At 37.9% G+C, this 12,699-nt stretch overlaps 1 protein-coding gene across 4 annotated transcripts in view; it reads left to right on the forward strand.

Moving 5' to 3' along the window:
* Camk2d (calcium/calmodulin dependent protein kinase II delta) overlaps positions 1-12,699 on the forward strand; it is a 249,777-nt gene that overhangs the window by 73,933 nt on the left and 163,145 nt on the right. For all 4 annotated transcript variants that reach the window (XM_048333531.1, XM_048333528.1, XM_048333530.1 and 1 more), the window contains exon 3: positions 12,607-12,666. In XM_048333531.1, the coding sequence (XP_048189488.1) occupies positions 12,607-12,666 (60 nt within the window). The remainder of the gene's footprint in view (positions 1-12,606; positions 12,667-12,699) is intronic.

Raw genomic sequence — 12,699 nt, forward strand, 5'->3', positions numbered from 1 at the left:
CAGACATGCTGAATTAGACAAAAAAGAATCACAAGTTATGACAAAGCAGAGAAATTCTGTGGGGGGAACTTAAATGACAGTTACTTTAGAAAGGCCTATCAAGAAATGAGTTTGCATTAAGTTTTGCCCTGGATTTTATGAAAGTTGCTTTTCTTCTGCTGTAGAGGGGGTGTTTTTCATATCTCCTGAGTCTAGGCAAGACAGGAAGTCACAATGATCGTGAACACATTGTTTATAAAGTGTCTTGAATTCAAATCCGTTAATATACCAGAGTGATATATTTTTAACTCAGCAATGGTATATTTGAAGAACTGAAAGAAGGCCAGTATGACTGGAGTAGAGAAAACACAGGGGTTTGGAGGAGCATATGTTTAGAAGATGACTTCCAGATGGAGAAAGATGGCTAAATCAGTAGACTGGTTTGGAAAAACTCACTCTAAGGAGACATAGAATATGCCATTTGCAAGATGAACAGTGGAGGCCAAAGACTGAGACTCCTTCTGCAAATGACATAATATCATTCTTTCTGATGACAAATTAAAATTCCATTTATAAGTATATATATATTAATATAATTCCATATGTAATGGATATTATAATGTATATGTAATTCCATAAAACAATTCCATTATAGTAGAATTTGTCTATACATATTGTGTGTGTGTGTATGTGTATTGCACAGTTTTGTGGATCCATTTGTCCATTGAGGGATGTCTGTGCTGTTTCTGTAGCTTGGCTATAGTGAGTAGCGCAGAAACGAACATAGGTGTGCAACGATCTTCACTGTACTCTTTAGAGTCCTGATTCTAGAGGTGGATGCCCACACTTCAGGGGTGGTGACTGAAACTGAGTGGAAATGTAGATCACTGGAGACGGGGAGGTCAAGGAACTGAGAGGCAATCGTGGAGCCAGTTATCTGCTTGTGTGCTGAGGAACGTTAGTGTTGGCAAGCTTTCAGAAGGCGAATCCTGGCCAGGTACCAAGTGTTTAATAAATAAAGTGCATTGAGTGTGGGGTAGGGGAAAGGAGAGGACGAACCACTTAGTGTGCCAAATAAACATTTCGAATACCATCAGATGGTTTGTATTATAGCATCCTTGTATTTTCAGTCTTCCTCACTTTTCACCCTATTTTGGGCCTTGTGTAGATATCTCAAAATTGAAACTTGATGAGCCTCCTTATCTGGATTTCATTTTCCTAAATGTCAGGAATTTTCTTAGTCACTTGTATGGACCATAGGTAGACCTTCCTGCCTTCTCCAAGGGCAAGTGGCAGACATTGATTGATAAAGTACAGTAGTAAATGATCAGTGAAGTAAACACTGTGATTTTAGACCCAAACCAGGACATTGTTTTTGATTTACATAACAAGTCTTTGAATTTTATAAATGTGACATGCAGTTTTGCATTTGTGACCACAATTACTTTTGCATGTATGTTATTTGTATTGTGCTCTCATGTTGTTTCTTTCAAAAGTTGACCTTTTAATCAGAATAATTAATTTCCTTTGGATTTCATTAGAAATTTACCAATTACCCTGATATTTTGAGGAACAAATTAGTTAGATTCTTTAGACAGAAATTACACCCAGTGGGAACCTCTGATATGACTTGACACATTGTGTTTGGAAAGTATCACCCTCCCTTCTCCCTCCACTTTACATCTAGAAGCTTCATCATTCTTCATTCATTTATCCCACCAGCCTGCCAGGAAATTGCCAATGTCAGATTTAGGTAGTTTACAATAGTGTATAAACTTTGAATTTATAGTCACAAGTGTATATGAGAGAGAGAGGCAGAGAGAGAGAAAGAGAGAGAGAAGCATGCACAGGAAAAGATCAGCAGGTATACATGAAAATTGTGAACAGTTGTCTTTCTAAGTCATGAAGTTGTAAATTATATTTTCGAGCTGAAGTATATTTATATTTACTAGCTACAAGCTATGATTTTGATTGTAAGATTTTTTAAACATAATATTAAGGAAAGGAAAAACATGAGTGGGTGGAAAATGTCAGGAGTCTGGCTGAGAGAAATGGAAGAGAGGTTAGCTGTGTAGAAGCAGAGGGCAGGTGAGATGGAAGAAGTGGATGGTGCAGGTATGGAGTATTTGCAGTGTGTTGGGTTTTGCTGCAGAAGGCCAATACAGAATGCTCTCCTTAAATGCTTCTGCTTCCAGTCCTCATTTCCAGGTCACTTGGCGGAAATCCTAGAGTCTCAAGTTAAAGACCTGGGAGTTTCTCTTTCCCCTTAGGACCTCTGTTGTTTTATTCTCTGGGGAGACATAGCCATTGATTTCTTTAACTATGATACTTCCTAAAACCCAATAAACTCCTGCAGCTTCCTCTGCCTCCTTCCCAGCAGTAAGGGAGCCTTTGATAATGTATCTGAGTCAACACAAATCAAAAATTGTTTTCAGTGACACCTTGTAGACAGACCCTTAGAAGATAGGCAAGTGGGCCTGTTGATTTCATATGGAAATGGAAATTACCTGTCCAGCCCTGGATAGATTTGTGCCTGCAACCTTTAACATTTGCCACAGAGAAAAACATCTTTTACAGTTTAAAAGAAACCAAGGTCTATTTAGGTGGTTATTTAATATGCCTCTTTGTAAACTACAGGCATCAAGCCATGGGGGTTTAACCAATGATCTTGCTCCAATGATCTGCTCCAAGTGTAAGCCACATCAATGCCAAATGTATGTGCTAAATGACCTAGCCCTTACTCAAGATGCAGCATTCTAGGTAGTAAAAATTTCCCAAGAATGATGAAGAATGATAGCACGAAAGTGAATTAACAATGTCACTCCTGAGAGGGTGCTGGTGGCTCACACCTATAAACTTAACAACTCAGGAGGCTGAGATCCTAGGATGGCAATTTGAAGCCAGCCTGGACAGGAAAGTCCATGAAACTCTTATTTCCAATTAACCACCAGAAAGCTGGGAGTATCATTGTGCCTCAAGTGATAGAGCAATAGCCTTGAGTGAAAAAGCTCAAGGACAGTTCCCAGCCTCTGAATTCAAGCCACAGGACCAGAACAAGAAGGAGGAGGAGGAAGTGGAAGAGGATAGGAGCAGGAGGGAGGGAGGAGGAGGGAAAAGGAGGAGGGGGAGAGTAGAAGCAACAGCAACACCACTCTCCAAAGTCTGGAGGCTTTTGCACTTCAGACCCATTATGATTGTTACAGTTTCAATATCAGAAGGAAAAGGATAATATATTTTTTTAAGTGTGACATAGGTGACTGGAGCATACACACTGCACGATTGGAACATCATGAAATAAATGTCTTAATCATCCTTGGCTGTTCTTTCCAGCTCCTTTTTTTCCAAAGAGCTGGACATGGAACTTTGAAAGCAGAAGGATGTGATATGATGGAAATGCAAAATTCCAGAATGCTCCAAATTCTTGAATTCTGTAAATGCAGCTTCCAGATGGTTAAATCGTTTATCATCTAGTTATTAGGTTAGCATGCATAATCTACTATAACTACAATAAAAGTTAAAACAAATTATGAAACAAACTCTCTTGTAATTCTAGGCAACTGCCAGTAAAATATCATCAGTGTTCCTAAAGGAAATAGCAAAGCATGGCTTATGTTTAGATTTAGTATGCTTTGTGTCCATTCTGGGTCCTTATAATCTCTAGGTAGTAAGGTTCAAAAGGTTTCAATGCAAAGTGTGTTAAGGGGATCAGCTCTATTATGCCTAACACAAAAAAATGTAATTTTGCTGTAAATCCTCCTATTTATGAGCAAAATTAAACCTATGCAAAAGCACACTGGAACATTTGAATGAGAACTTCAGCCCTGAAAAAATTATTTTAATTTTTAATTGTCATTTTCTATATATTTACCAGGTTTGATGTATATATATATATATGTATATTGTATACGTGTGTGTATGTGTGTATATGGAGCAGAGTAATTGGCATGTGTGTCATATCAGACATTTCCATTTTTTGTTTGTTAGGAACATCCAAAACCTTCAGTGGCTATTTTGAATATGCAATAAATTACAGCCATTATCAGCTATCCTCCTGTGTTATAGAACATTGGAATTTCTATGTAGATGTGATAATCCATATAGTTCGTAAGTTTTTAGGCCACTTGCTATGTCAGGTGACGGAGTTCCACTTAGCTAACCACAAAATAGTATTGTCCCACAAATTCCTCCTCCCTCATAAGTAACATTTCACTTGGAGAAAGCATAGAGTCGATCACTGGACCAGTAGAAGCTGGAGCAGTTTCCTCGATGAGACTGGTGGTTTCATCTGTAATCTCAGCTACTTGACAACTAGAGATGGGAGGGTTGTGGCTCATGGCCAACCTGGGCAAAAAGCTAGCAAGAATAAGTCAGGTATGGAGCTCCAGTGGTGTAATTGGTTAGCGCATGATACTTATACAGAATAAGTCAGGCATGGTAGTAATATTTGGTGGTAATCCTGGCTATGTAGAAGGTGGAAACCGGAAGATCAGAGTCCATACTTTTGTTGCAGACAAAAGTTCAAGGCACTATCTGAAAAATACCACAAGCACAATGGGCTATGGGTATGACTCAAGTGTTAGAATATTTGCTAAACAACCATGAGACTGATTTTAAACAGAAGTAGCACATAAAAATAAGTTATGGAAATACAGGCAAATTGAACATTCAGGTAGTAGTAAGCGATCGAACCTGTGTAACAACCCCTACATGTTTTACTCAGAACCCTAGGATCTTTCCATCACTCTGGATTGTCTCTTTAGTGTGGCTTAAGTGCTATGAGCCAATGATGCCACGAGTCATGAGTCCTCTGGAGACAGTGAAAACTCATTTCCTTCTCTAGATGGTAGTGCAGAAAGAAGGCCAAATGAAGCAGAGACCTGATTATTTTTACATTACAGGAAAGGGGGATGGAGGAGGAACAACAAGGGAATTAATGCATTCGTTTATTGATTCCAGGTTCAATTTACATATTGTATGAACTTCTTGTACAGAATAAAAAATCTGAATCGAGGCAAGTGCAGTTTCCATGCATGCATCTAATTCTACTTTACTCTCCTCAGCAAACATCATCTTATATAATTGTACAATCTTATTGACTTGTTCAGGGTATTAAGGAAGTAGCAGAAATAACAAATATTCCAAATATGAACATCAGAAAGAATTTAGGTCATATAGGTATTTGAGTTTATGGTATAGCACCTTCAATATAAAAGTATAAAATGTCAATGTAATCATCTCTATGGGTTGGGGTAGCTAAGTGCTACCCCAGCTAGTGCTCTACCATTGAGCCATGCCTCTAGACCAGCTTTTCGGAGATGGAAGTTATTTATGGCGAAGGGGTCTAGAAGACTTGACTGCCTTGAGCTACCTTTGAACTTCGATCGAATAGCTATGTTTATAGGCATGAACCATTGGCACCCCTGTGTGTAAGTAGATTTTTAAAACTTCCAGTGAAAGGCTTTAAATCCATATTTTGTAATGAAATGACCTTTGTAATTTAGGCTCTGTTGTAAAATATAACCTATTTAAGTAGATACAATTTATATTCTTTCCCAAGTAGTGCCTCATTTGCCAAGATGAAATTTCTCTAGTAAGAAAAATACATTCTGAATATAATTGCTGATATCCAGGAATAAGGCTTTTATGTAGCCATCCTAGTTTTCCAAAGTCTAATCTATGCAACAAAAGGGTTTCTTTTTGTTTGTTTGTTTTTGCCAGGACCAGTGCTTGGATTTGGCCTTGTACTCTCTTAGCTTGTTGGTCAGCTAGTGCTCTTCCGTATAAGCCATGCCTCCAGATTTGGTTCTTGCTGTTTGTTCTGCAAATGGAGTCTCATAGACTTTTCTTTGTGGGCTAGCTTTGGTGGTTATTTGCTGGACCTCAACCTTCTGAATAGTTAGGATTACAGATGTGAGCCACTGGCACCCCGGAAACTATGCCTTCTTTTAGGACAGGATCTTTTCCAGTTGTACCAATGAGTTACTGGTGATTATTTTATATTCTGTACCTTAATTTTTCTTGGGTCTTATCTCATAGCACCTATAAAACAAGAAACAGACAGCCACCATTCATTCATCTCTGTCACTTATCAAACATTTATTTAATCTCTCTTGTATCCACTGGAAACTTTCCTATGTTCTGTTAGTATTCACAGCAATTAGAGTTGACACCAAAACCTTGTAAAGAAATAGTTAAAGTATAGAGAACAGATAGAGCAATACAAAACTAGAAAGTTCATTTTCTTTCCGTTTTCCTCTTCTGAGACTAAGAGCTAGCCAGATCTCGTCCTGGCATGGCTATGAGAGTACCTCTCATTAGAGACTCTACTTCTCTGGAGACTGAATAAATATGGAAAGAAAATTGAAAATCAAGTTTGGCTAATTGTATTAGAGAAATGAGCGAGGCAGGATTAACATGCCCTCCAAATCAGACTTATCTGAAATATCTATCTCAAACGAGCCTGCAGCGAAGGATAGGAGGACCAAAGTGACGAGTAAGGAATGCAGCATGTTAAACTAGATGGAGCTAAATTATGAGAGAACTGGGTTTTTAAGTACTTTGTTGTCATAAACATGAGTCTTCCATAGTTAATTTCAATATAAAAGGTTGTTTTAGGAGTGACTTCATCTCTGTGGGGAGAGGTGGCCACAACAGTTAAACCCTTTTGGTGGTGGCAAACTCAAGCCTTCCTTTGGTTGACTGGCTATGTTTCTATGTGGTGTGCATTGGTAGGAGGAAATGGGCCAATTAAAGATGACCATTCTCTTCCCTCTACTCAGACCACGCATTGGTATTGCCCTGGCTGAGAAGTTGGTTTCACTGAACACACACACACACACACACACACACACACACACACACACACACACACACATCAAGGCTTGGCTACCTTGACATTGTTTTAGCCCCAGAAGTCTGCACTGGATTAAAGCAGAGAGATAACTAATGCTAATTAGGATGATTCTGTGTAGTCCAGAAAGATTAACTGACTTCATGTATGATCTATATAAGGATAAATAGCAGTACTTCTGCCTCCTCTACAGGACTCATATTTTGATACTTTGGCATTTGTAGGCAAGGTGCTGAACAATTATTTTTGAGTTTTTTCATAATTAAAAAAAAGTTGCCGGGTAATTACCTTCTTACTTTATGTGGTTTTGATGAAACTCCTGTTGCTGAGTCAAAGTGATTCAGGCCAATCACTTTAATTTGCATTGGTAATCAGTTATTTTGCATAAAGATTAAAATTGTATTTCGAACTGGAGTTACTTCATTAGGAGTCGAATTCTCCTTCACATTACTTGAAATTAGACTTACAAGTTTAAAAACTGTCTTAAGATATGAAGATGAAACCATATCCAAATTCTTAGAAGCTATTTTAAGACCCAGTGTTCTCTACACTTAGTGATACAATTAGTGATACAATTCCTCCACAGACATCTCTGGAAAACCTGGGCGGAACATATATTTTCCTTAAAAGCATTGCTTATATGATAGGTTTTTGGTTGTATATTTCTCACAGCATGTAGCTTATCAGACCTGACAAGATTATAGCCAGTAAGGTTATATCTTTACTAATATAAGAGTATAGACTTGGGCTTCAAAGGAAGAATAAAGCCAAACTATTACAGCTTGAGGACTTTAATAAATATTAAATGACATATGAAACTGGTTCAGACCCTACCTTCAGGGCATGAAAGCAATAAGAAAATCTTGAAATGGTGCTAAGCAGTATCATGGATGTCTTGCTTTATATAATCTATCCTTGCCTTTTACCAATATAGTTGTGAGACCTAGGAAAGATGAGGTAGGATGGATGATTTGTGTTGCTGACTGAATTAAAGGTGAGGAAAGCCTTAAATGTAAAATAAATTCATCTTTTCAGCAGGATAAATACTGAAATGTGCATTTGATATAAAAGGTACTTAATCCCTCCTCCTCACCTACTCCCTCTGCAAGTTATGAATTTGATGTTGAATTTAAAGCACACCAGGCCATGTGAATTCTCACTATTGTTAAATTCTTGTGTTAATGAAAAGTAGAAATAAGATGTATCATCCTAGTTGGGATGTCAAAACATGCCCCAGTGGGAGCTTGCAGAATAATTTATGACTCACAGGAGATCTCTAAGTGAGGTGATTATGTGAAAATAAAAGTAAGTGAATCAGCTTGGCAGAGGGAAAGCGCCTCAGTACTACTGCTGCAAAGTCAGTTGTGACCCACAAACTCTGGCATGGCCCCCATAATTTTTGCCTCGCTGTTATTGGACCAGCCTCATTTCTCACTTCTAAGCAACTGAATCCTCTTCTTAGGTTGAATGAGTGTAGTAACTTTTCCATTTGCCTCCCAGATTCATTCCCTCGGTGGCTTTGAGGAAGCACATCACTATGTTGGCACAGGCCAAGGACAACTTCAACCAACAGTCAGGAGCTCAGGCCCTCAGCTCAACATACCTCAAAGAACCCAACTCTGCCACCAAGGGAATCAACTTAGGCCCAAGTCCTTCTCCAGCCAACACTTTAGATGAGACCCCAGACACAGCTGGCCTTTTGATTGCACTCTTGGAGATTCCCTAAAGCAAAATGCCTGGTCCACTGGAACTTGAATTATGAATTCAGGGGGCCTTAGCTGCACAGTTTGTGGTATTTGCTGCATAGTAATATATGAGGTACATTAATTTGCTTGAACTTCCACAATAATGTTCCAAACTGAATTTACTTCCTTACAGTTCTGCTAGACACTAGGTCTTGAGCTTGAAGTGAGAGAAAGTGTGTTGTTCCTGAGGCCTTTTTTCTTGCTTATAGAAGCCCTTCAGCTCCCTAAGTTTTCACAGGGCTGCCTTCCTCTCTTCCCTCCCCTCCCCTCCCTTCCTCCCTCCCTCCCTCCCTCCCTCCCTCCCTTCCTTCCTTCCCTGTTATGGGGCTTGAACTCTGAGCCTGGGCACTGTCCCTGAATTCTTCAGCTTAAGGCTAGCACTCTACCACTTGAGCCACAGCACCACTTCCAGTTTCCTGGAGATTAATTGGAGATAAGTCTCACAGACTTTCCTGCCTGGGCTTGCTTTGAACTGCGACCCTCAGATCTCAGCCTCTTGAGTAGCTAGGATTACAGGCATGAGCCACTGACACCTAGCATCTGTCCCAAGTTCCTCTTCCTATACAGAGAACAGCCATATTGGATTAGATTCAGCTCACGCTACTGACCTCATTTTAATGTAATGACCTATTTAAGCATCTCATCTCCACAGATAGTTGGATCTGGAGTCTGGTGCCTAAGACTTCAAGGTAGGAATTTTCAGGAAAAAGCTTAGCTCATAACAACTAGCTAGATAAAAATCTGCCATCATTTTTATTTTTATAGCTAAAACTCTGTAGAACTTCTGTGGATGAAGGTCTTTTACTTCATTGCTTTTTAAAATTTGTCAGTTATATATTTATATAATTTGAATACTTATGCATGTATCTCACATGGTTTAGCATACATTTGGCATAGCCTTGTCCCCATAACGTAACAGAATTAGAGCACTTATATGTCTCCTCTATATGTTATGTACAGTATTTTAGAATCTTTAAGAAAAGGCTATTAAATGAAAATTTAAAATTTGGCCTAAATGTTTGTGTTTACTTGTACATTTCTATATAAGAGTATTCTAAAAGTAGTTCATCTTAAAAGAAGAACTTTTTTGAGATATAGTGGCTTGAAGAATTTATAGTTATTTCAAGTACATGTAGTGTTGTGCATTGGTAAGGCTAGAATATCTTTTTCTATTTGATAATACACATTTGTTTAATTTATTCATTTTATTTATTGAATACATGGCTGGAGCCTATCCACATTGTGCTGCTGATTCATTAAGAAAGTATTATTCCTTGATTAGTAATAACACTATACCTATATCTATAGTTGTATATATGTATATATATATATCTAAATATACATATATAGTAGTTTCCTAAATTGCCACAAATAGAAGCCCTACTAAATGTACCAGTTCTTTAGTATCTTCCCAAAATAGAGACTGCAAACTCACCAGGTGAAAAGTATTTTCAAAATAAAGCTAAAACATGATTTGCTTTTTGGAAAAATTGTGCTGTTACTTACGTATTTATGCACGTGCTGACATGAGTTACATCATAATCACAAAAGAAACACTGAACGAAAAGAAATTCTGAATAAAATTTCCATCAGTCAAGGCAGTGGTGTTGAACTCCTGCGAGCTATAGTGCTGCATGTCTGTAATCATGTGTCACTCAGCAGGGTAAGGGAACCCAAGATGGATGGATTGACAGTCTGAGGCCAGCCTAGCTGTGCAACGAGACTGTGTGTTCAAAACACAGGGCTAGGAGATGCAGCTCAGCTGTACAACTCTTACATGCTTGCACAAGACCCCTGGGTTCTAGTCCATCTCCAGGGCTATAAAAGAAAAAGTAGTATTTTGTGGAAAAATGAACAGGACCATTAATTGGTGATCGAAGTTAGCATCACTTTTGAGGAGCAGCTGCAGAAAATGCCCACGAGAAATGGTAGAGTTTTAGTTCAGAATGTGCAGCTTAAACCATCAGCAAATGTTTGACAAAACCAAAATGAGGATTTTTTTTTAAACCGGAGATATTCTTCAAAGATATAAAGGTTGTAGGAGACAGGGTGTTGAAATGTTTCAAGTTAAAAGTGAAACTGAAATGAGAAGTAAATGCCATAGCTATCCTAACCTAGATGCTACATTAGAGGGAGAAAATGCTACAAGGGCTCTTCCCCATTAAAATAGAAAAGAAATAGAACATGATTGATAAAGTGCTGTGCTAATGCTAAATTTGCTGACGTTCATAGGTATGCTATGATAGTAAGCAAGTATTCCAACTCTTTGATAATACTCACTGAATTTGTAAGGGTAAAGGATCTTCAGATGAGACTGAAAAAATACACACTAATATACATTTATACATCTAAAGGCACACACAGAATTAGGTAAACATGTATATGTTCTGAGAGAAACAGAGTAAGTAAAACATTAATAACAGGCTTATGTAGGTACATAATATATAGATGCTCCTGTATTATTCCTATTCTTTTAAATTTTTCAGTGTGTTTCAATTATTTTGAAACAAGAAGGTAGAATTAGATTGACTTACTTTAACAATTATGTAACATATCCATAATTCTATACATACATGTATTTATGTTTTTATACATTTAATATTTCCTGATTAAATTTGAATTGGGTATTAGTTAACCAATTTCCACATCAGCAGAAGGGTTTGGGGGTCCTTCATCATTGTTTAGAATTAAAGGAGTTCTGAGGTCACAGAGATTGAGGTCCACTGGTACATACCATGTGGGAATTACATAGGTGTCCCCCTCATTCTCTTCCGTCTTTTTTTTTGCCAGTCCTGGGCCTTGGACTCAGGGCCTGAGCACTGTCCCTGGCTTCTCTGTGCTCAAGGCTAGCACTCTTCCAGTTAAGCCACAGTGCCATTTCTGGCCATTTTCTATATATGTGGTGCAGAGGAATCAAACCCAGGGCTTCATGTACATAAGTCAAGCACTCTTGCCTCTAGGCCATGTTCCCAGCCCCTCTTCTGTCTATTTTATGGCATTAATTAATTAGAGTTGATTTTCTAGATGCCACTGCCTAGTATTATAACAGAGCAAGCCATTTGGACCATCTCTGTTTCCTGGTTTTCTCATTCGTGAATAAACATGCCATCTATCTCAGGTTGCTACTGCACAGCTTAAACCATATATTCTATATAAAGTTTCGGAGTGTGTGTCCATTACATTGTGGTGCCCTTATGGGCAACATATATTTCTGTGTTATTGTCTCTCTGCCACTTACTTGTTCTTAGAAAGTGATTTGGGTTATTATCAAATGCCTATCTACTACTACAAGGAAACCAAAGAGGAGTGTCAAGATGGTTCTTAAAATGTGAATTATAATGGTTTATACAGCATAAGGAAAGGGTTAGGGAAGCATAAGTAGGTAGAGATAATCAAGCCAGCAGAGACACTTACAAGTCCTTGTTATTAGAAAGAATATCATGTATATAGGAACTTAGATTAACAATTATTTGAAGAGTGGTTGACAGAACATTTGGCTGGACCGAAAACAATTTCTCCCTCAGGAGTAAATTGTGATTACTTTATTTGCCTCTAACATCATTGGCTTTTCAATTTCCAGATATGCATCCGCTGCTTCAAATGAGCATGCCTGTTTGAGTTATTGAAGTTGAGATGAATCCTTATAGTTGTGACAACTGCTTGTAATCCTAGCACTTGCACTGCATTAGAAAGCCCCATTTCCACTATAAAACAAAATTACATATCATTACTTAAGGTAAAGATGAGAAGGAATAGTAGTGTTTTGTGTCATAGCACACAGCCCCCAAGTAATTCTAAATCCAGCTTTAATCTGTGTCTTAATCAAGCCAATAATAAAAAAAACCTCAATCTGAACTGATTATTAGATTGTTGACTTTATTGTTCAACTAAATCCAAATGCAAATGATTGTTTTTAAAAATGAAACAGAAGATAAATGCCAAAGTTTTGTGTCCTCTTAATATGCCATTTATTATGCTCTATTCTTGCTTTTCCTTATTGTGATTTTGTTTTCTATATTATTTTTTAAACAGATCATCAGAAACTGGAAAGGGAAGCCAGAATCTGCCGTCTCTTGAAGCACCCCAATATTGGTAGGAAAATGTTTACAACGTATTTTCCATATT

The sequence above is a fragment of the Perognathus longimembris genome, chromosome 24 (genome assembly GCF_023159225.1).
Source record: "Perognathus longimembris pacificus isolate PPM17 chromosome 24, ASM2315922v1, whole genome shotgun sequence".
NCBI lineage: Eukaryota > Metazoa > Chordata > Mammalia > Rodentia > Heteromyidae > Perognathus > Perognathus longimembris.